At 41.5% G+C, this 25,560-nt stretch overlaps 1 protein-coding gene and 1 long non-coding RNA gene across 2 annotated transcripts in view; both read right to left on the bottom strand.

Moving 5' to 3' along the window:
- LOC134077253 (uncharacterized) overlaps positions 1-2,435 on the bottom strand; it is a 62,303-nt gene extending 59,868 nt beyond the window's left edge. Inside the window, exon 1 of the long non-coding RNA XR_009938670.1 lies at positions 2,350-2,435. This is a non-coding gene — a long non-coding RNA (uncharacterized LOC134077253). The remainder of the gene's footprint in view (positions 1-2,349) is intronic.
- Positions 1-25,298, bottom strand: part of LOC134077252 (beta-1,4 N-acetylgalactosaminyltransferase 2-like) — a 107,753-nt gene extending 82,455 nt beyond the window's left edge. The window contains exons 1-3 of the mRNA XM_062532749.1: positions 25,206-25,298; positions 23,981-24,018; positions 23,621-23,801 (exon numbers count right to left, since the gene is read on the bottom strand). Coding sequence (XP_062388733.1) covers positions 23,621-23,774 — 154 coding nt within the window. The 5' untranslated portion in view covers positions 23,775-23,801; positions 23,981-24,018; positions 25,206-25,298. The remainder of the gene's footprint in view (positions 1-23,620; positions 23,802-23,980; positions 24,019-25,205) is intronic.
- Positions 25,299-25,560: the final 262 nt, after the last annotated feature.

Here is a 25,560-nt window from a genome sequence, read left to right as displayed (position 1 = left end):
ATTCTATACAGCTCAAGTTTGCCTATAGCCCGGCTCACTCTCGCGCATCTGAATTCTCACTCGTGCATGAATGTGCGTCCAAATTCTTCGGAGGGAGGGACCATAGACCTAAAAGAAATGGACAAACAGACTCCGTTGTTCTCAATGGAAGGAGGCTGAAACAAAATTCCGTTTACTTTCCGTCGTACTGCGCAGACTCGTACTCACTTCGTGACGTTAGCCATCCTGCACATTGCTGTAACTCGTCTGATAGATCGAAAACCTCTGAAATTGTTAACGTTCGTTTATTATGTTAACTTGCCTCTAGGTAATGCTTTACCCTATCAAACAGTAGGCTACCGTAGGCTACACGCATTTTCACTGATCTTGCGAATGACTTTCAGTCATGGTTTTCGTGCAGGCTCACTCAGCTTCTTAAACAAACATTACGGGAAATCTCCCCTCGAACGTTATCTTCCCTCCAACCGACATGCTAACTATACTTCTTTACGAGAAACCAACGTTATATACGAGGAAGAAGTGAATTAGTTTTGCCTTCGATACCCTATATAGAATTCACAGAAGCTATAAGGGCGACACAGGGCACATGTTACACGAAGTTATGGGATCGCAAAAAAATCTGCAATCTATGGCCGTCCATGTGAGTTAGCAGAGCGTTGATCACCAGCTCATTTCGTGTTTCTACTTCCGGGAATATGCCTGCCCCCTTGGGAGGGACTTTCGGTTCTGATTTTTCAAATTCTGCCGGCCATTTTGTGAATTCCGTACCCAACCTTTAATTGTTTGGTAAATTATGCCTGAAATAAATGATTTACAACTTAAATGTGGTAAGAGCTATTAAGCTTGTACTGTATTAGTGAAAACGAGTTGACAAACTGATCAAACATTTCAGATATCCAATTGTTACAAGAAGAGTGACAGTGAGATTGTGCAGTCTGGCTGTGGTTATAGGCCTAGGCTACTGCTGTTAAAGGGAAGTTATGTGTAGCCTATTGTATAGGCTATTATTTAGACTTTCTTTTTCAAATGTGAGGGGGGCGATTGCGGTCTCTTCGAAGCTGAGGGGGTCATATGGTAATGTCCCTGTGTCACCCATGCACACCTCTAACTTCCTGAGAATGATATACGTGCCATATGTAAGGCAACGTCTGTGAGAACGAGACTTGTTAACCTCATTGGTTGTGGTTGCGGATGGAAACAACGACTTAAAAAAAATACGTGCCATTTTCAGAACTGTCAACTCTCATGCTTTTTCCTGTTAACACACACACTCACGTCATATCCATTTTCTCATGCAAAACAAAACTGACCTATTTTTTACACTCTATAGCTAGTAATTATGCAAATTGTGATACTAAACATTATCAACAAAATATGTACGCTTATATGAATTCCAAAATATGATATAGAAACATATGACTATCATTTTCTGTGTGTGTGTGTGTGTGTGTATGTGTGTCTGTGTCTGGAGGGTCGAGCAGAATCTTGGATGGCCACTGGTGTGAATGACCACACAATATTCAATATAGGCTACTGATGATTAAATCACCAAATACACTAAAATTGTATGACTTTCTTGACTTTCTTGACTTAGCGGTATCGAAACAATATCGGTATGGAAACAATAATTTTGTTATCGTGACAACACTAGGCTCAGTGCGGGGCAAACTTTTGGTTACCCCCGACTGAGTCTCACTCCAAGGTTTTTTAAAAAGTTGGCAGCTCTGTATTATACAGTCTGCTTTAAACAGAGAGGCAGTGGGGAACAGTGACTTTGCGCAGCAAGATTTAAGATTCAAGCTTGACTAATCACAATTAATGTCATCCGATACATTTCTTGTGTTCTTTTTGTTTTGTCTTGCCGTAAACTCGAGGCACTGCTAGTTTAGTCATCCATTCATCCACACAAGCAATTAACATCACCACAATTTGACTGAGCGCTGGGAAGTGCTGTTTATCTACAGAGATGGTAAAAGTACATACTTTCCATACAAGTAGTACAGAAACATGTAAAAGAATAGCCAAGTGATTCAATTCTTTACTCAACTAAGCTCTGAGATGTACTTAAAGTAAAAAGTAGCCCATCGTAACCTTTTTGAAGGACTATTTTACCAGTTGTTTCTGTTGAAAGAAGTGGACTGTAGCCTACAGTGGTATAAACTAATCTTAATGTAACTCCTATCCCTATTTTATTAAAAACAAATCAATGCGTGTTACTTACTACCAAGCCAAGGATAAACTTGCAGAGAAATAAACCTTCTGTATGAGGTAAGGTCTCTGGCAGAACAGGCATAGTAGGAAAACACATTTTCAAGATGGAAAAGCAAAAAAAGTCAAAAAATTAAATACCTGAAAATCCTGCTTAAGTACAGTAGGTTACTTAAGGATTAAGTATTTGTACTTCGACACTTCTCATCTCTGCCTATCTGTTTTACTGTCAAATGTGCAGGCTATTCACTGTTGCACAGGATACCGTACGTGAAGGGAGGGAGGGGGAGAGGCTCCATCACCAATGCAACAAAAAAACAACAAATCCTGATCTTCTAATATTTTGTTCAATCAAAAATTTTTTATGAGGGAAACTGTGTTCAAACAGGATTTTATATTCATTATTTTTAAAAGAACTTCAGAAAAAGCGCACATTTTCTTCTGGAGTAAAAGTGCAGGGGCTCAAGCCCCCTTTGATATGTGCAAAGGGGACTTGTGTGAATGTAGTAGGCTATTGCCAAATTTGTTGCCAAGCCCAATGTGTTACAAATATAATACAAATAGAATACAAAAATACAAATAGACCATTAAAGGAATAGTTCGGAATTTTGGACATAGGACCTTATTTCCAACTTAGTCGGGGTGATATAGATCGGTGAAGACCATTTTCAGTGAATTTCTGCCCTTCCTTGAGTTGCAGCGTTCATCTTGTGCTAACCTAGGTGCCGAGATAACGCAAGTCAACGGTAACATCCAGCCTGCCACTGAAAACACTCCACAGAACACCCGAAACAAATAAATGATAACGTCAGACTATCAATGCACATGCCTGTGTTGATAGAACAATGTTAGAAATAAAACTAACCTTGCATCGCATTGCAATAGCCTACTTTGTTCCCTGTATGGCAGTGGTGGATTGATATTGAGAAACTAGTCCCTCAAAATGTAATAAATCATTGAGTTGCAAGGTTAGTTTTATTTCTAAAATAAAAAGCTAACAGCCAATCAGAACCCATAATATTCTAGCCCTCACATTCATTAACATGAGGAGAGACTTTTCTTATTGTTGGTCAGTGTGGACGCTTTTATTGTTATGGTTATAGTTATCGTTATCGTTCTTGGTGTGAACGGCCCTTAAGGCCTTATCTTGGAGGCCATGTTTGGACATACATATCTTTAATCAGCAGCTGTACCATGCTTGTGTCAAAGTGTTTACAGTTTTTGCCCGTTGCTTGGACACATTTTGCATGTATGTATGGGAGTAGTATGCAGGACCAAGCATTAAGGAGTAAGTGTGTTGCAGAATTGCAACTAGAGTGCAAAGCAGCACTTTTGTTTAAGGTATACATGTGGTACTGTACTGTAGGTACATGTGTTTGAGATATGGCAACAAAACTTCAAGTTGCGTTACTTTAGTCTAAGCATGGGTCTATAGTGTTCAAGCAACGGGCAAAAACTGTGATACCACCATCTGCAGGCCGATGAGTGTAGTCACTAAATGTACACGTAAATATATTATTATATAACCCCCCATGGATGAAATTCCACAAAACGTGGCATACTACAAGAGGATGTCAGGTTAATAATACACATGAAATTTGGTGCAGTTAATAACATCTCATTTGAAGATAGGAGCGATTAAAGCATTTTATATTGCAATTTTTTATCATGGTGCAAATCACAAATGACTGGTTATAAGCTAAGTTGATGCAAGCTCTTAAGACCAACATACCATACAGTGTAAACATTTTGTCATCCTCAGTGCCACGATTCAGGTAGTTATATAGGAAAATCTGTAATTTTTGGGTTTTGTTCCAGTGCCGGGATGGAGTGGAGTTTTCCGTAGAAGTCTACTGGGGCTAGCCTGGCAAGGCAAACTACACAGAAATGTGTAGTCTGGGGTCGGACCATTCACAGAGTTGAAGCCTGTGGGTGGGATGAACAGTTGTCTTTCAAACTGCCTCTGCACGTAATAGGCCAGCATTTGTGACCAATCGTAGCCGGTCGGCAAAACGGCAAATACATCCTTCTTTAAAACGATTACTTGAGTGCTTCTTTCTGCTCAAACTTCAAAGAAAAGCCCAAGTCTAACTCTTCCAAAGCCGATTCAAACGAGCGCGCTTCGTTAGCCTCATCCATCTTTTGTTTTTCTCTATGGTTGTGCGATACGGTCTCAAACCCAACTCGTTGAACGAGGACGCATGGTCCAGCCCCCTGGCGTCTTATCGGAAGCCGAAGGCAAAGATCCTTAAGGCGTAGCAAGATACGTCGTCGTAGTTCATGTCTATGGGCGCAAAACGGGGATCACTTCCTCTGCATAAAGAGGCGCGTCATTGCGTGTCAGACATATTCATGGGTTTCATCAGGTCCCTTTCCACAGGTGTACAAAATCAAGCACTCGATTATCAATGCTTGATGATGTTCCAAAATAATCTTGCTGCTCTTTCAAGCCCTCTACATTTATTAGTTCTAACATGGAAGTAACACACACAAAGCATACATTTCAAGGAATTGAATAAAAACATCAATGGAATAATGGAAATATGTCGCTGCTCTCATTATGTTACCCCAGCGCCATCTGATCGTCGAGCACAAATCAGGATTTGGTTCAGCTGGCTGGCTAATGTGTTGTCAAGGTAGAGCGTACGTAGCAACCGGCCAACAAGCAGAATAAACAAGAGGGGCACACCTGATAAAGTCGATTTTCTCCCGACGGGAATGCTCAAAAATGCTAAAACGGTACCTGAAGTGGTCAGAAGGGGTTGAGGGTCATGAAACCGTGCCCAAAATTCACATTCCTAACTCTAGAGAATGGAGATTTTAGCATATAGTTGAAATTCTGATCTATGTCCATAGACTTCAATGGAACAGTTGCTGCCTCTGCTCTGCATAAAGGGGGATTTTGACCCCCCCTCTTGCGATTCGGGTTCCAGGAAGTGGCTTCTCATGAAGTATCTTGCTCCGCCCCTTAATGATCTTTGCCGAAGGTGAGCTAAGACGGGCTCAAGGGTTGTGTCCAGAAGTCAAGCGTGCACGCTGGGTAGTACCTTCTTCCCAGTAGCGTATTAGTTAGCTTGCTCCTCAGTGTGCGTCCCTACCTACATTTGGACAGCACTAACTAGTTGGCGTCACCTGACTCGGGGAGGGGTGTGTGTTGACGATTTGCATGACGTGTGGAGCTTGACCTGCGCTGCGCAATGGATTATGGGATATCTGAGGCCAAAAAAGATGCATCGATGCACGCTTGGAAATCACGCCAAACGAAGTACCCACTAGTGAGAGCGCTTGACTTTCGGACAGTCTATTCTGACGTAACTTCCGGAAAATGCACACTGCCCAGCGTGCACGTTTGACTTCTGGACATAGCCAAGGACTCCGTACACAGATAGAGCGTTCTGATTGGCTATGCTGAACTCGAGCCTAGCGCAGGATTGGCCTCAACGGTGCGACCCTAGACCATCCCGCTAGGCAAAAATATTTTTGGCCGCTAGGGTGCGTCTAGATTTCTAGGCTATACTGGGGCTACATGCCCACCAAGTTTCATGTGCCCCGGTGTTACGGTGTCCCGGGAATCGTTGACGAAAAATTCAGGAAGTAGATGACGGGGGGGAAAAAAAGAAAAAAAAACTTTGACAATCACTATATGACCACCGCTAGCAGCGAATCTGACAATCACAAAATGGATCACAACCAGCTGGTGAAACATGGAGCAAGATAGAGTTTTTATTAAATAAATCTGACACTCCTAAATTGAGAGGCGTCCAGAGAGTGCGTTCCAAGACCTCGGCCCAATGCTAAATGTAGGATAACCGAGGAAGCCTACGAGTCCATAGCAACCATGCTGAATTTGATAATTACCCAGCGTGCTTTGTTGAATGGTCTCTATAGACCCAAAGTTAAAGGTTGGGTACGGGATTCGCAAAACGGACGGCAGAGTTTGAACATATACAACCTCAAGTCCCGCCCTCCATGCACTAGCGACAATTCAAATGCGCAGCGCGAGAGCTAAATGAAATGCCAGCCTGGCGTCTACAGCACTATGAGCTCTCGTCTCCATACAATCACTCACATCAACTTCCCCAATTACATTCTTTATTCACCTCCAAAGGGTTGTAGTACATATGGTTCAGTAGCCATAGGTGTGTATATTTGAACAGAATCTGGTTTGTTCTTACCAGGGCGATTATCTCCTGAAATATCCGAGTTTAGTGCTGGCCCGTTGGTTCGCCTATTCCACTGTAGCTCCAAGCTGTTAAGTTTCGATTTCATGTTTACAACACTCTTCGTGTCGCGGTAAAATGTAATTTTTGCTACATAGCTTATTTATTGCGTGGTTGATTGAGTTTCCGTAGGTATCCGCTGCCTTAGTTTGTATAGAAATGAAGTGACAACAAGAGGGGAACATGGACGTGCAGCAGCAGGCAGTTGGTTTCGTTTCAGCACTGACTCGCGGTCACCAGCTTTCGAAAGGGTCGCGCGCGGTGGGGAGGAGGAAGAGGAAGACGTTAGATTGACGAACGAGCTGTGAAATGATGGTATGGGGTGAGGAATACTATTGGCTGGAGTTTTTCGAGCCCTGCCCGTTCCGCAGATGATTGACGTGTTTAATTTCCATTTCAGTGCTTCCAACTTAGTGGCTATAAGTGGGTTGGGAATAGGATTTCAAGTGATTTTGCAAAAATGGCCAACAAAGCTAATTCCATACCCTACCTTTAATCTTAGTTACTAAGATTAATCATAAAGGGTTTTTTCAATGGAATGAAATGGCACCCACTTCCGCCTCCTAAAGGGGCGTGATCAGTGACGAAATAATCGGTTTAGAACGGTCTAGAATCAGCAGAAGCAGGTGCCGTTGATGGTATCCGCCGTTCATTCCGACATACCAGCACTCCGACATTGACGTCCAATTGTCGTAGTGGAGGCATGTCTCTTTATGGGAAAAAGTCCCACCACTCCGACATTTTTTTTTTTCATGGTCGCAGTGGCGGTATTTAACTTTTTTTTCAAACAACGTGCCATTCCGACATGAGGTCATTAATAGGCTATTAATGTCATAACTATATCCAATTGTGTAAAATAATAAAGATTCATATTTAAAATGTCATTGTGAAGACTTCTTGATATGGTTATTATGTGTCTGTTGCGTGCGCGACTCGGGGAGGTGAAAGCAGTTCTGTACATGGCAAGTTCTCATTATTCGCGGACTAAGTGGAGCTAAATTAAGTTATTATTTTGCTGTCACTTCGTCTGTTTTATGGCCTAGAAGGTTGTATTTGGTATCTGTGGATAGCTCTAGCTCTCCTCTTTTATCTGACATGCAAGCCATATATTTTTGACCACGGTTTCACTAGTAGGCTAAATCAGACGAAAGTAGCGGTAGCGGTAGCCGAAGCTATATGACATTCTTATTTGTTTGTCACTTCGTCTGTTTTTATAACACAAAAGGATCGATGTGTTTGGTATCAATGGAAAGCTCTGTTTCTTCTCTTTCATTTGATATGCGTGTCATGCCTGTTCGATGCCTGGTCCCGGAGTAATTCAAGCGAGAGCAGTGGCTGTGGGTGAACGCAGAGCAAGACAATATGATATACTTTGATTTAAATTCATGATTTTAATTTATTTTCATACTTGATCGTACAGACACGTGTCTAGTCTCGTTGGAAAGCCCCGGTTCTGCTCTTTCATGCAATATAGGTCTCATCTCGCTGTGTCTAATAATCGCGGAGCAATGTAACAGAGAATAATGGGTGTGTTTTTTGACGCACTTTGCGTCCGTCGGGCTCATAGGGTCCGTTAAATTGACTTGGAAAAAAATAGGATTTGTAAACTGTCGGAATGGGGGTACTAAAATGTGTCGGATTGGCAGCATGTCGAAATAGCAGCATGTCGAAATAGAGGCATGTCTAAATGGAAGCATGTCGTAGTGGTGGCATGTCTGAGTGGCAGCATGTAACCGCCGTTGATTACAGGTTTATTTCCCCCGAAATGCTCCCGTTTGCCTCCTAAATGGGAGTGGCAGTTGCGTCACAATGAAACCGGAATTTACCCTCATATGAATCGTCTCGCTTTATAAACCGTCTCTGATAGACCTCTGAAGTTCGCCTATAAAGGATCCAAAGCTGCCATCTTTGCCCATATAAGGAGTTCCGGATGTTAATTGAAGCTAACTGCCTATGGCAAGTTGCATTGAAAGTTAGCTCTGGGGTAGCAAAGACAAAAGTGTGCAAATGTTCACCTACCGAAAATGGCCGGGTTTCCCAAAATCGTTAAGAAGCTCTTAAGTCCTAGGAACTTCTTAGGAGCGTTCTTAGAACATTCTTACAACGCTCCTAAGAAGTTCTTAGCACTTAAGAGCTTCTTAACAATTTTGGGAAACCCGGCCAATCACAGTATCCACTTGAAGGCAGAGGACAAAACTTTGTAGCTCAAAACGTCTGCATGTCCAATTTCTTCGTACCTGTGAGAGTTTAACAGGTGCGAAAATTCAAAATCCCATGTTATTTTCCCATAGAAAAAATCTCAAGATACCGGATCTCCTTATTTGGGCAAAGATGGTGGCATTTTTGTAGGCGAACTTCAGAGGTCTATGTTTTATGTTTTATTTTAAGCAAACAGACCTACTAGTTTACTATAGAACAGTGGTCGGCAATAGGCGGCCCGCGGGCCAGATGCGGCCCGCAAGCAAAAAACATCTGGCCCGTGAGATCTTTTGAACCAGAGAAAAAAAAAATCGGACTGCCAGTCTCAAACATGCTCTTTATTTTGAAACGTAACTTTCCAGAACAGAAGAATTTCAATCAATCTAAATGCTTAGATATTTGTTTCATCTGAATACGAGTGAAGCACGCAGCGAGGTGCAGCGTGAACGCACAACATGCAAAATCAAATGAAGTCAGTGGACAGCGCTGGTTCTCAAATTCCAAGCTAGTCCCTATAACACATGTTGTCATTCAAACAACGGACATAGGCTTATGGTGATAATTAAAACATTAGGAACGCAACCTTTAAATTAGCATGCTTACTTTCGTGGTGCCGTCTTGTACTCTTTGCATGCAGAGAAACCCTCGTTAGTTGTTACAGATCAGGCATGTGGGCTTTGCATTAATACAATTAGGGAGGATGAAGGCATAGTTCTCTGTCCATTCATCATTAAAGATCCTGTTTTCGCTGTTAACTTTTCTCTTCAGATTTTTTCATAGTGCCATTTTTTGACAGCTAACAGCAACGCGTGGAAATGTTTTTCTGGTGTTTTTTATTATTATTTTTTAAAGACACAGGCATATAATAGCGCCCCCAATGACCAGTCGACAAATTTAACCTACATCAGCCTGCTTGAATGTCTCTGCTCTGTCATTTCAAGAGCGCCTATCATTTTTACCTCCTCCGATATTAATTAATTAAATTACCCATTGTTTTGGTTGTGAACTTGTGGCCCGCTATGTAATGGCTCGGAAAATATCTGGCCCGAGGCCAAACTTAATTGCCGACCCCTGCTATAGAAGTATGAAGTATGAAGTAGGCCTATAAGAAACATTAAATATAGGCATGAAATGTGGATTTAGTTGTATGTACAGCGATTTGAGTGAATTCACTTAAATGCCCACCGCCATGGTGAAGTCTGATGTGTAAGATTAGAATGCAGAAGTTGATAACATTGAATTATCTACTAGATGTTAATATTTGATGAAACGTGAAAGACTCTTCTGAATAATGTAAAATTATTTGAGCAGGCTAAGGGAGGGTTGCTCAAAAATGTACAATTGCCAAGGGATGGTCATCTAAATATCCCTGAATCATAGGGGAGGGTCTCGTAAATTTCAACTAATTTAGATGCCTCTTACCCTCCGGTGGACCTGTTAATAAATAACAAACGGTTCCTTACTAGCTGAGTTTGCTGCACATTTTATTGTTTGCAGTCACATGTGCTACTCTATTCATAACTTGCTCTACACTTTGTTTCATTTGTTTACTTCATTAGTTTTCGTTCTTTAGCCTTACATTGTTTTATATCGGTGCACACATTATAACACTGTAAGGTAATCTCATTTGTTTGTCATTAATCATATGTTTCTTTTGTCTGAGTTACCTGGGCCAAAGAGCGTTGGGGGCGTTCCCTTCCTGGTTTGGCAAAGGCGGGGCTAAGGGCTGAGAAGACCTAAGTCTCATTGGCAACGAATTGGGCCGTACCACCTCTGCTGTGCGCCCGAGGGGGGATTTGGCCTTAGTTTCTTTGCTCTGTGTTATGATTTAAGTCTATGTATTTAGTGTATCCCTTTTTGTGTCCTTTGGGTTGGCCAAGCCGATATATATGTTCCCTTTTGTTTCATTGTGGGAGGCCGGTTTTTTTTGTTTACATTATGTCACGTCAAATGAGTCATTATACTTTTGGTTGACTTCTTTTATAGGCCAAGTTTTCAGTTATGTACGGAGCCCAGGAAGGGTCAGGTGTGTGAATATTTTTGAGTGCACTTTTGCGTTCCCTCGCAATACTTTTTGCATTCCCTCGCAATACTTTTGCGTTCCCTTGCAATACTTTTTAAGTTTCAACTTCGTGTAATCACCATCCGTGAACTGTTGTTTTCCACGTTTTAATATCTCTCAGGCTGCAACAAAATTTCTCCAGAAGTAGGCTACTGCAATCGCACTTTTTCTCTCAGTCCCAACTGGGTAGTCGGCTGCAAATGTAGCATGCCTTCCCTGAGAATGTCTTTCTAAATGTCTCTCTTTTTGTTGTTCGCCAACTTCTCATTACGCAAGCAAACATGCAGGCAATCCTTCCGCAATGGCAATGAAAGCAAACGATTCGGTCCATTCTGCCTTAAATTCTCTGATCTCATCGGCTATCTTTCTCTTTTTCCCTTTGGGATCCATGGCATGGCCATGCTGACACCCGCCAGTTTGTTTACAACCACAGCCACCTGCATGGCACGGCGCCGCCCTGAAACGTGTGTCGCAGGCTGTCAAATCTTCGTTGACAGAAATGTTGAACTTTAATATGTATTATGCACATTTTTACAACATTGGAAAACGTTAAGAATGTTTGTCCTGATACAGAAACCATATTAAAACAAACAAACAAAAATCCCCCCATTCATTTTTATGCATTTTTGAAGACGATCAGGGAGCCACCAGGGTCGCGCTAAAGAGCCGCATGCGGCTCCAGAGCCGCAGGTTGCCGACCCCTGCCCTAGCCTATAAAGCTTTAATCATCTACCACGATCGATCATGTATTAATACTTGCGTTGATTTGATTTTGATTTATAGATAATAAAAATTCAAAAAGCATACTATACAAATTCTTACATTTTGACGTGTATCTCATCACAGCAAGCTGACAGCTCGACGTGACTTTCATGTTTGTGTAGGCCTCTGACTGCCCTGAAAATGGCAATTTAAGAATGCATGTAGTCGGACTTTGGAGCTGAGCAATTTACAGAAATATGTGGTGTGTGCCTTTCAGAAATACATGCCAATTTTGTTTAGTGATGAAAAATGGTGTTTTGACACTTTCTGTGCTCCATGTTTGTGACACGAGCTGATCTGACCTGACTTGTTTGCGTGGTAGCACACATGACGATTCTCTATAGCCAGATCCGGCCCGCGAGGGGCAAATGTTTGGCCCGCCAAGTGACGTCTGAACATAAGTAAACAGACATGCGCTATCTTTGGCCATGCGTGACAAGCGATCTCTCCACTAGTGGGTGGTAGGCTATCTCTGCTAGTCAGTGAGTGAAATGAAATCGTATTTATAACCTATGTATAGCGAGCATGACAAGTGCAAAAAAACGGAAAGTCGACAGCGAAAATCGTCAGTTTAAACCTGACTGGACGGATCAGTTTTGTTTTATTTTACCGCAGCATCAAAATGCTAAGCCAACATGGTCCGTGGATCTTCTGGCCAATCGATTTTCGTTTCATGAATGAGAATGGATAAACAAAAAATAAAGAATATTTCACTTTTTAATTAGACAATAGAAAAACGGAAAACGCAGATCTAGTCGTTTTCTGTTTTCATCAGTAATTTCCATACATGGAATTACAGACAACAGAAATGGTCCGTGATTTTGTTGTTAAGCATTATTGTTTTTTCTTTTTTTTTTCATTGGGTGTGATGGACTGGGTGGGTGGCGCAACACAGGAAGTTAAACTGTATGTTATCATGATTGTAGCAAGTTAACATGACCGAGCATGTTCACTGCCTGCTCCTCAGGCTGTCTGTGGCCACCTAGTCTATCTGTAGCCTACATTGTGGAAGCATTGCTGCTCTAAAAATACATAAATATAAAAGCAACGGATATATACGGAAGAGCAATAGGGCCACGGAGTGAAATATTTATTCTAAATCTCTGAGAAAAAAAGTCAAAACTTTCGAGAAAAAAGTCAACATTTTCGAGAAAAAAAGTCAAAATTTTCGAGAAAAAAGTCGAAAATTTAAAAAGTCGAAAGTTTTGAGAAATGAAGTCAAAAGTTTTGAGAAAAAAAGTCAACGTTTTTGAGAAAAAAAGTCGAAATTTTCGAGAAAAAAGTCAGAAATCTGTAGAAGGCGGCTACAAAGTTCCAATTAGGGATATTGTCTGCTGTGTTTTGTTCAGTTAGCCTATTAGCCTGTTTGATGCTCATTGAACTCAATGCAAATCAAACAAGCTAATAGGCTAACTGAACAAAACTGAACAAAACACCATGCCTATCTCTAGGTATGGTGAAGGGTGTGTGATGATGTGGGTCAATTTTAATTCTAAAGACCAAGGGAACTTTATCAGGATGCACAGTATCCTGGATCCATGAAATAAGTGGCCTTTAAAAATAAAAAACTGCCTAACCCTATGTGTTAAATATTCCCAATATTTTTGACCCCAGTATTTTGGGAAGAACATTTATTTATTTATGATACATTATTCATTGACAAAGAAAATTGGTGTGTCCTTAAAGGTTGGATTTTTCCTAATTTTATTACTTAAGCCATCCAAATCAATTTCCAAAAGATGATTTTATATTCCTCTTTTTAGTCAACTTTAGCATGGGGTGCCAACAATTTCATTTCAACCATGACTGTATACATTATACATATAGTATATATACACACACACACACACACACACACACACACACACACACACACACACACACACACACACACATACACTGTAACAGCTAAAATAAATGTACTAAAATAAATTAAACAAGATTCATAGATAGAGAAACTGTTAGAAAATCAGAATGAAGTCCAACCTGCGGTTCCTCTCGTACCGAGCAGGATTACCCTTGCAACAACACATCATCAGTAGGGTAAAACGAACCTGTCTCACAACGGTCTAAACCCAGCTCACGTTCCCTATTAGTGGGTGAACAATCCAACACTTGGTGAATTCTGAAGTCTGACTTTGTTGTGGTCAGCAGTGGCATTTTTATGACCTGAGGGTGATAAGGATTTTATCCTGTTCCAGTATGTACAACTGTATATCTTAAGACAGGTAAAGTAAAAGTATGAGACAGGCGAAGTAAAATATGAGGGGGAAAAACATTTTAAAAAAACACAAACCTTAACCCTAACCATTACCACTAATTATAAAAAATAATGTGTGTGTGTGTGTGTGTGTGTGTGTGGATGATAGAATTATCAGTGGATGAAAATCAACTTTGTTATTCAATGGGGCATATTCTTTGTATAGCCAAAAAATTTTAAAAAAACTGATTAGAAAATTAATAAAATAAATGTTAAGACAAATAGAAGAGCTTAAAACAAAATTGATGTTTGATGTGAAAAGGTATTATAGGCTATGCTGTTCAACTGTATGAAATACACTTCAGGTGATTTTTGAAATAATGCAGGTACAGTTTAAAAGCTACGTCTTCTTTCTGTGGGTCCCGGAACTTTGCGTAGCCTGAGTGCCATTGTTTTGGCTGGTGCCCAACAACCATCATAGGGCAGGAGGCCACCAGCAAATGTCCCAGGCCATCCATGAAGAACTCTAGAGAGAGAGAGAGAGATTTTGATTTTAAAAAACATGCTTTATTTCCAGTTTCAAAACCAAGGGACCAAACATCAATCAATCATTGCTGTTAGAGATTTAGAAAAAAAAAAGATAAATAATAATAATTAAAAAAAAAGATAAAAGATGGCTAAAAAGTAATTCACTTTCAAACACAGTGCATATTGCATGTTTGGCACACCACACATCCTCAAAGGTTTCCAGATTTTGCATCAACTTATAAAAATGGAAGTCAACCAAAACTCTGGCTTTAACCAGGGCAGGAAACAGAACAACCACATTAGTTCCAGGTTGGTTCTCAAATAGTCATCTTGGCTTGACCCAGGAAAAAAATCAACAGTTTGCAAATATTAAGTCTTTTTTTGACATATTTAAAACCAAGGACAAACATATCTGTGGAGAACTCTTCACTGAAACTGAAAGCACCAAATAAATCTTGCAACATGCAAAACAAAGGTTGTAACCTTAAACACAATTTTAAAAAAAGCATGACTATCAAAGGGAAAAACAGTTTCCCTTTGATAGCTGAAAGGACATTCCTGACTAGCATTTGTGTGTATCACTGAAACAAAAGCATTGACAGCAACTGCTCCATGAAGAATTCTCCACTGTAGGTCCCCCACTCTCTTAGCCAATGGTGGTTTATACAGTGCTCTCCATTCAGGCCTCACACCACAGTTTGAGAGCAGCGCTCCAAGGTGTATTAGCCCTGCTCTCTAAACCTTTCTTATTACAGTTTTTGTAATTCAAGTAACATTACTTGAAGTTTTGTTGCCATATCTCAAACACATGTACCTCTAGTTGCAATTCTGCCACATCCTGCACACGTGCATACTACTCTCTATGTCATACATAAGACACTTCGTTCAAAAATGAAATCTCAGAGTACCATTTGTTATACACATGTATCCAAAATACAAAACACATCGGGTAATTGCAACCTCTCAAATACACACCTGAACGCACTTACTTGCCAAACTGAACACCAATCAGCCATCTACAAAAAGCCCTCAGTTTAGTCATTGTAAATGGTGATGTGAATGGTATATATCCCAGAGTTGTGTCATGTTGTGCTTGTGTGTAGAGTTTTGGCACAATGAGCAAAGTTTGGCCAAATGTATTCAAGCAAGGTGTTTTATATAAAGTAGACTAGTGTGTTCCTCCTGATCTGAAAGTGTATTCTTAATGACGCAAGTGTGTTCATTTTGTCACCAGAGTTGACAAAGGACTGATTTTGATAGCAGAGTTAAGGTACTGAGAGTAGAGTTTCATTTGACATAGATGCGAAAGGTATATTTCCTAGTGTTGCGTTATGTTTTCTTGTGTGTAGAGTTTTGGCACAGTGAGCGAAGTTTCGCAAAATGTGTTCAAGCAACGGGCAATAACTTTAAACAATTTGACACAAGCATGGTACAGCTGATTCCCGGTGACCACATTCAGCAATATAGTGTTTGGATTCCTAGGTGTTAGAAGCGGACTAGTACACCCATCCAAATTGGGTGAAACTACCAGCCCGGGAAAAAGGGCTGGCTCATCAGGACAACAGCCCCCTGCAGAGTAACCCACAAGTAGTTCAATTTCATTCGTCGTGCAAGCAGCACGCCATTTTTCCAGGAGCTGCGACACAACACTAAGCGACCATCTCTTAGTGCATCTTTTTGCACTTTACTGTGAAGCACTTTGGTCAGTGTTGCCAGATTGGGCGGGTGCCCGCCCAATTGGGCTTCTTTAATATCGTTCGGCGGGGGGAAATAAGCTGTCGGCGGGTAAATAACATTTTGAGTTCAATGGTTCTCTATGAGAAAAACGTCATCGGGCGTTTTTTTGCTGAAGGCGGCGGGGTGATTGGGCGGATTTCAGTCAACCCAATCTGGCAACACTGACTTTGGTGCGGCTCAGCCGTCTGTAAATCGTGCTATACAAATAAATTTGACTTTGACTTTGACTTTGACCTCAGGCCCATGGAATCAGCAAGCCCCCTCCTATTTCCAAAATGTGGTCCCGCCCGGTCAACTACATCCATCAATGTGACAATCTTGGTGTCACACAGCATCTTCTGAAGTGAAGGGAAATTGTCTGAGGAGATATCCAGTCGTGCACCTCCCACCACAGGCTCTTGCAGGAGCCAATATAAGGAGGTTTCAGGGCCAATGCTTTTTTACATTGAACAAAGCCCAAACCTTCAAACAACAACGATAAAACGGTGGCAGATTTGAAAACACCATTCCATCTGGTTTCATTAAAAACAAAGAGTTGTCCAACCCCAAACTCCCACCCATTCTCAGTATTGCACAGCTCAAACACCTCCATGCAGCATCTGTAGGCCCTGTCAAGAGCCTTTTTACAAACTGCAGTCTAAAAGCTGCAGTCCTACTATGCAAGTGTATGAGGCCCTGCCCCCCTTCATCTTTAGGCAAAAATAAAACAGACTGAGGTACCCAATGCAGCCCATCCCAAAAAAAATTACCCAAAACAGATTGAATCTTTTGCAACAAACCGGGTGGATGGTCTATGCAGGCTAGTCTATGCCAGAAGGATGATGCCACCAGGTTGTTAATGATGAGTACCCGTCCCCTGTATGACATTTTTGACAATAGCCACTTCCATCTATCAAGCCTTCCTTTAACCCGTTCAACTGCCCCCTCCCAATTCTTCTCCATGATTTCATCAGTCCCCAGAAAGACACCCAAATACTTGAAACCATCTTTCCTCCAGTTAAATTTTTTCCGGGAGACTTGGCACTCCCTCCACCCATTGACCCAGCAATAGAGCCTCACTCTTGGACCAGTTAACTTTGGCTGATGAGAGTAACCCAAACTCCTTAAGGATGTCAACAACCATCTATATATCCCTTCCCCCATTAATTAAAAGAACTATGTCATCAGCATAGGCTAACAACCGAAGGGGTACATTACACCCAGGCACAGACACGCCCCTTAAAGTTAGTCTTATTCGCTGCAAAAGATGCTCTATTGCTCACACCTCTGCCAACTTTAAACAGAGCACTTAAACCACCATTGACTTTAAGAATACTCTCCACACCGCTGTACAGAACCCTGACTTTCTGAATGAAGCCTTCACTGAATCCAAAGGCATATAAAGTGTCCCATAGATAGCCGTTCTCCACCCTATCAAAAGCTTTCTCTTGATCCAATGAGACCAAACCCACATCAAGCCCCAACATTTTTGGCCATGTCTATGACATCACGGACTAAAGAAACATTATCAAAAATGGATCTACTGGGAATACAGTATGTCTGGTCCGGATGGATGACCTGGTCTACTCTACACAGTCTATTAGCCAGTGCTTTGGATAACAATTTGTAGTCGCTACACAGAAGTGACACGGGTCTCCAGCACTTTATATCAGTGAGATTTTTGGGTAGAAGCGTGAGGACTGCCCTACGACAGCTCACCGGCAGGAGTCCTCCAGCAAGACTGTCATTAAGCACTTCCAGCAAATGCTCCCCCACCTCAGGTCAGAAAGACTATAGGGATGCCATCCAGGCCAGGAGCCTTGCCACACTCCATATTTTGAAGTGCACTCTCTAGTTCCCCCAACGTCAGGGCGGAATCAAGTTCGGCCAAGGATTCCTCTGAAACCTGTGGCAACCCCTCCATGAACACACTGTCAGCCTGTTCACCGCTTAGTTCGCTTCTGTATAGCTCTTTATAGAACCGTGCTGCTCTATTTCGAATATCATGCACACTGGTCAAAAGAGTTCTAGACTCAGATTGCAAAGAATTAATACATTTCCTCTGCCCATTTTTCTTCTCTAAGCTAAAGAAAAATTTTGAAGGTACATCCATCTGATCACTGAAAACGTGAACGAATCAATGCTCCTTGTGCATTAAAAACAGCTCAGCTAAGGCGCCCTTCTTGGTTACCAAATTGTCAATGTCATCATGATCCCCAGTAGGGTAAGCCGAATTCTGAATTTCAACTAACTCTGCTTCTAAAATGTCAATTTACCGGGTTCTGTCACTTGTGATATTTCGAGTATACTGTTTACACAATTGTTGGAGTTGCACTTTGCCAAAATCGCACCACTGTTGTAAAGAGATGAAAGATGCCTTACATTTACAAAAAAACATCCCAGAAGGCTTTAAAAACATCCCTAAATTATTTATCCAAAGTTAAAGTAGTGTTAAAATGCCAATAAGCACTCTTTGGCTTCACCAAGCTCAGGAGCCCACTGCACACAACCAAACTATGATCTGAAAAACTTACAGGAGTAATAGCACAATTCTTAAAAAAAATTGAGATGATGCTTGAAACAGTAAAACCTGTCAAGCCTTGCTAAGGAAATCATATTACTATGGACGTGAGTCCAAGTATATTGTCTTTGGTCTTTGTGAAAATTCCTCCACACATCACTTAAGTCATGTGTCTGCATACACTGACAAAGTTTTCTGTGTGAAAGCATACTGTATGCGGCTCAACATGATTCCTGTCAATGTCCTGCTCTGTGCAGTTGAAATCCCCCCCAATAAACAAGTATTCATCACCACTGCATCCAGCTATAACAGTAGACAACGTTTCTAAAAAAGCCACTCTTTCTGCTGCAGTAGTTGGGGCATACACACACACAAAATTAAAAACATGATCTTCAAAAACAGCTCTAACTTTTAGTAGTCTTCCCTCTATAACTTCCACCACTTCATAAGAAATGGGAGTAAAGCTCTTTGCAAAAAGGCATGCGACTCCCCCACTAACATTGGAGTTGTGGCTCAGAACAGCAATACCCTCCCACTCTAGAGCCCAATCAGTTGCGTTCCTAGCGTCACTGTGGGTCTCTTGTAAGAGGACGACATCTAGACGCTTAATACGTGACAAAATTCGAAACTGGGCTCTTTTCATTGGATCTCTAGCCCCATTAATGTTTAGGGAAGCTACACGAAAATCCCCCATAATCTAATGCAAGGAACGTCTGTCTGTGGGTCACTCTGTGTGTCACTGTTCCACGCATAACTCTCGAACCACTCATCCGATTGACCTAAAATTTGACACGTGTATTGCTAATGACATGCGTGAGTGCAGTGCCAGTTTGGTAGTTTTTTGGACAAAAAATGACAAAGATATCGTTAAATTAAGCAAAATACAACTCTACTGCAATCCCACAATTCTATTCTACCGCTCTCTGCACTCAGCCACTCCCCTTCACTTAGGCTACTCCAGTTTAGGAAAAAAAAAGCCCATCTCGCTGACAAACTCACGTGTTGCCACTCATGGAACTTACGATGTCTCACTAAACAACGGACCGTTTCAAGATTGTTGGTCTTGGATAAACAGGCTGAGTCCGACACACATGCACCCAGAGTAGCCTGACGAGCCAGACCTTCATCAAGATGTAGGGTCTGGACACTCACCGTAGACAGGGCTCAATCGGACGGGTGGGATAAACAGTTGTCTTTCAAATTCCCTCCCCGCAATAGGATAACGCTAAACGAATCATCTTCTTGTTTTCAAGTAGCAGGATGCGTAACCTTCCCTCTCCACGCAATAGGATAACGCTAAACAAATCATCTTGTTTTCAAATAACAGGATGCGTTACCGTCGCAACTTCTGGTCGCATGTCAGTCACCATTATGTTAAGCCCTGTGATTGGGCCGCTGGTGCTGGGGGTTCTCAGCTTCCTGGCTCAATGGATCGTGCCTAGACTGCCCCGCCAGCCAAATTACATTTGCTGCCGCTAGGGGCGCCTAGATTTCTAGGCTAGATAAAGAGAGCACTGGGGTGAAAACACAGGCATGCAAACTCCTCACCTTTCGGCGAAATTCGCCGTTTTGAATCAAAAATTGGTGACTTACATGGTTCGTACCGATCCGATGAGAAAATATTAAGGGGGGGGGGGGGGGGGTCAAGGTAAATTGAATTTACAACTGAGTTTAGGAATCATGCGCAGACGCTAACGCATCTTGAGGTGTTTCTAGAGCCGCATTTAAAACGTGTCTGATCAGCAAGGGATGCGTGAATGTAGCCCCTATGCGTTAAATAAACATTAGTGGAAGCTAATTGTTGACAAAGACGCAACGCGAACAGAACGCGCACACCAAGTAGCCTCTGTTGTGAGCGCAGATAGATGCGTCTGAGATGTCAGGTGGAAATATAGTGATTCTGGCGAGAAGAGATGCCGAGGGATTTCACAGGTGGGCTGGTTAAAACTTTCAACTTCTATTAGAAAAAGACGCTGAGATTAGTGTAGCAACGTAGCATAGGTTGTTTTCTTCTAATGATGAAAGTTAGCGAAATTAGACAAACATGTAGACATAACGAGTTCTTTTGATGAAGAATGCGTGCAGTTTGAACCATCTAGATCGGCAAAAGGTGAAGCAAATAGGCAGACTTTATCAGTTTATCAAAGGCTAATGTGACAGTTGAATTAAATGCTCATAAACTGGGCTGGTTCGTTTTGTCCAGAGACGTAGTTGATTGACATGATAATGCTGTCTTTAAGAAAAGTGGACCCCCCCTGTTACTCGAAGCACACTGCGCATAGACCTTACGCAAAGCCTATTCAAAAGATATGCAACTCAAATGATTCGCTATATAACGTAGCCAAAAACAGTTGCGACTGCTTCAGACCACACGCAACGCACGTAACCGTTTGAGTTATGTGTGCGACTTGCAACAAGTTTCAGTAACACCCGGATCATTACGAGTTCGTAAGCCATGCGTAAATTAAAACGGTCGAGTTACAGGAGGACCCTGATCAGTAGCCTAGTCTGTGCCTACAGGTAGCCTACAGTTTAACATGTAATATGAAGACAGTTCACATAACTTTATTGGTTGGTTAAACACACTAGCACAATATAGCCTAAAAACACACAATCTGTAGTAGCCTAGGCTGCATATTAAAACGTTTTAAAACAATTTGAATAATTAAAGCCTATCTACCCTATTTTATATAATAATATTAGTGTGTCTCAAGCAAGATTATTGATTACCTGGTTTGGTCCAACAAATATTCAGACTTTTCCTTATTCTGATAGTTCAAGTGTCCATTAGGCCTATGAAATTATCAGAAATGTGTAATAAGTACATAATAAGTACATAAGCACAGAGAAAGAGAGAGATAGTAAGAAAGAAAGAAAGCGGGTCCCTCACACTTTGGAAGATTTGTTTCCATTTTTTTTTTTTTTTTTTTTTTTTTCGGGGGGGGGGGGGGGGGGGGGGGGGATCGGACGGTCGGAGAAGAGTCTCACCTTTTTCACCCCTGACCAGTTTGCATGCCTGAAACACCACCAATTACGACTCCACTTCATTTGCCAGTTCTACAGTCTCAAAAAACAAAACTGTTCATACAAGCCGCGGAGAGAATTTTGTCGTGACCGACCATCTCACCAACAGTTAAGCTACATTCTTCAACGCTGGCTTTTGCTGCTATGTTAATGGCATGCCGCCGAGTTAAAGAACTAAACACACCTGGTCCTGTAGCTAAGGCGGCCATGTTCCCAGGTCGGGGCAGAGTCAGACGCCTCGGTAAAAGAAACAAAACTAAAAAACGAACTACTCACAAACACCCACCCAAACTAACCCTCAAACACAAAACAAACAAGCCATACAAAAAAGAAAAAATAAGTAGTAAAGAATGAGAAAAGATAGAGAAAGCAGTGAAAAGGCCCACTCACGCATCTCACTCGCAGCACTCCGCCCACTCACTCGCACATGCGCTCAGAGAGAGAGAGAGAGAGAGAGAGAGAGAGAGAGATGTAGGTAAGACAGAAAGGGGGGAGTTTTTGGTACAAAAAAGCCAAAAACAATCAGTTTTACCTAGCTTAAGTTGCTACAGACAGCAGCCAATGGTTTGTAAAGTGATTTCATACTCCACTTAAAGACTATTTTTAGTATTTTGATAATACAAAAATATAGTATTTTATTTTGATGCATGGCATTTACATTCTGATGTATTTTTACCCATCCCTGGTTGCACCGACACTATAACTTGATTGTGTATATCCCACCAAGATGGCTCCCTATTCTTACTGAACAGACATGGCAACAAGAACTCTTGATAGCATTCTCAGCAGGTGATAACATACCAGAGTGGGCCACTCTTCTCAGCTTGGGATCAAACCCCACACTGCGGACGGTGTCTGTCCTGGCCAGGAAGAAGTTGACCACGCCGTCCACTAGCACGCAGTCCTTAAACCCAGGCAGCTGTCTGTGGGGCTTGTACAGACGCGTCAGACACCCACCTTCCTCATCCGCCCCCTCCTCATGGTTCAGAGTGAAGTAGAAGCGGTTCTTGCCAACAGACCCACCCAGCTATTGCAGAGAGAGAGAGACATAATCAACTTTTGAATATGAAGCACTCTGAAACGTTCATACACTTTTAATAAGCTTATAGGTCTACTTTTATTGTCTTTTATCTTCCATTTATTCATTTTGTACATATCTGTGATGTGACTGAACCTGACTAAACTGAATTGAACCTCACTGAAACCCGCCTCACTGACTGGTTGGTTGGTTGGCCCGTGGTAGCCTCAGGTCTGAACAGTGTCCACTGGCCAGTGATTTGAAAAGCTCACCACATCCAGCTCTGGCACAGACTCCATGATCTCCACAAACTTCTCAATTTTGGTCTTGTCCAGGAATTGGAAGTCATCGTCCACCCACAGGAAGTACTTGGTTGTGACCTGAGAGATGGCTAAGTTCCGTCCAGCAAACCAGCCCTGGACAGACGTGAATTTGTGATATTCTAGATTCTGCTGACCCACAAACCCAAATAAATGTGTGATTTGAAATCTCAGACAAATGGAATATAAACAGATTGTACTTGAGCTGGGGGCATGATGTACTGGTCAATGTTGTGGCCCTCCACTTTTTCTGTCTTCAGGCTGTCATCTGCAATGATGATTCGAATATCCGGGTATCTTTCCCTGATGCTTTTGATCAAGACCCTCAGCACTTTGTATCTTAAGAATGTTTTTGTAGTGATGGTCACTTGAGAATTAATGTCTGATTAGCAAGAGAGAAACAAAAAGAAGAAACATGAGAGTAAACACACATATCATATGTATCAAACTACATGGTTTATAAGCACTGGTGCCAGAGGTTGTAACACATCTTCATGTGTGCGACCTGAAAAGGTGAAGAACACACTCACCTTCACCCAGGTCATATAGAACAGGAACTGTAGGCTTCTTGATTGTGATCGGGAAGATGACCTCATTGTCCTCAAAGGTGAAGTGTACTGGTGATAAACAACATACTATATATAAAGTTTATAAACATAATTATATTTGTTGATGTAGTTGTTGTTATTGGAACCAGATTTACATACTTGTAAATATGTGAAATTAAAGTTAATTATAAGGCTTCTGTTCTGTGGTTTCTGGTAGAGGTCAGACTTGAAACACATGCACATGTCTCATGAATGAGTCAACGCATATTTCAGCCCATTCACACCAGGCCTTACCCAGATCGCCTGCTTTTAAGAGGTACACTTCACTGGTGTAGGTAATGTGTGCCAGGAGGTCATTCAGGTCTTCTATACTAGTGGCGGTGATATTGAGCATGTTCTGATTCTGCCCCCTCACTTCCTGTCCCTGTGGAACCTTGTCCACCGCCATCACGCCATGGGACGCATGGAGAGACACCTATACAACGGCAAAGTGGACAGACTCAGAGACAACTGTCGGTGCTAGGAGAGCAGACATGGCTATCATGGACTACTAGGATCAAAAAAGTCAGATGCACAAGAGTCTGTTCAGGCGTTGAGTCCTGTAGTCAATACTTTACAGTACCATCCCCCCCTTATGAAGATGTTAACACAAACCTTATAAACTTCTCTTCCAGAAGCATTCACAGCCAACCCTGAAATTATTCATTTTAAGATGATTAATTATTGATTTGCCAGCTTGTCATTTGGTAGCATTTGGTTTATTTATGCAAAAGGGTTAACCCATCTATGAAAGTGAAATTCGGTCCAATAAATTCATCACAGTCAATTATCATTCAAAACTCAATGAGACATAATTAGATATCAGCTGACCCTTGTCTATATACCAGGGCCACACTTTTCCCAGTATGAGCAGTAACAAGGAGGTCAACAATTACCACAACATTTTTGGGAACAAATCACAGCATAGCAGATACCATATCTTTCAATGGAAAAAAACTGAGCAAAAATCTAAATGCAGCATGAAACATACATTTTTACTGTACAACAGTTAAACCTTAAACTACACCATCGGCTATGGCTACCACTGTGGATTTGTATACAGAAGGTGAGCTATTTGTGAGTATGGGGAGATTTCACCTTATGAAACATGGGGCCAAACCATGATACATTTATTATTTATTATTTATTCATTCATACAGTATGTTGTGTCAGTCATAAAGACTAAGAAAGATCATGAAGTCATGAAGACTAAGAAAAAATAATGAAGAGCAGTTAATTCTGCTCAAACTAGGCCTACTAGTACATCAGCGCTTTGTGTCCAGCAGTTATAAAGACTAGAATCCAATCCAATCCAAATTCAAGATAGTTAGATTTATAAACTATCTATAGTATATAAATGAGACCGTCTGGCTCATATGTATTCATGTCTAAGGTCTAACTACATTCCCCTATCCAAATCAAACAAAAGGTTATGAATTGAAGGCATTCCCCAATAATGTCATTGATCTTAACCAATCTAAAGATATCCGTCTCAAGGATATTTTCACAGGTCTCAGCCTATATTGAGGCATAGTGTAGCTGTAAACTGAACTGACCTGTGAACAAATGGAGAGACTAAATGGTCATTATTTTTGGTTGGTTGTGTGCCTTGGGATTTTTTTTTTTCATGTATAAAATGTGCTGTGGCTCAAGAAAGGTTGGATAACACGGACTTAGACCCTGTAGACAGTTGTTGCTCTCTGAATTGTCCCAACTACTGAGGGGGGTAGCCGGTTCACAGAAGATAGGAGGTGAGAGATTGAAGACGTCATCGGAGAATGACTTCCCATTAGTTAACACTGAGTGAACTCGACTGAAAGAAGCAATGATGGTCACATACCAGGTATGGAAGTCTTCTTCAAAGGGTCCACAGTGAATCCATGGGAAGGGTATTGGAGGGGTGAATTTGATGGACTGATGAGCACTACATCTAGATCAGTGGTTTCCCTACATCACATAGAGAGCAGTGAGGAGTAGGACAGATCAGAAAGCTGACTTGTACAATCTAAATAACCACACTGATCTCTTTATATCCACATGTATCTTTATATCCACTTTTCAAAAGCTCTTATCATTAAGTAAGTAATCAATCATACTGTGTGCTTGTCAGTATCATAATATATACTAGGCCTATGTGATGTGTACAATGTATGTTGTCATAATCAAGGTAACCCTGTCTCAAAAAAAACTTAGCA

The sequence above is a fragment of the Sardina pilchardus genome, chromosome 3, assembly GCF_963854185.1.
Source record: "Sardina pilchardus chromosome 3, fSarPil1.1, whole genome shotgun sequence".
NCBI classification, from domain to species: domain Eukaryota; kingdom Metazoa; phylum Chordata; class Actinopteri; order Clupeiformes; family Clupeidae; genus Sardina; species Sardina pilchardus.
This window is presented reverse-complemented; position numbering and strand designations above follow the sequence as displayed.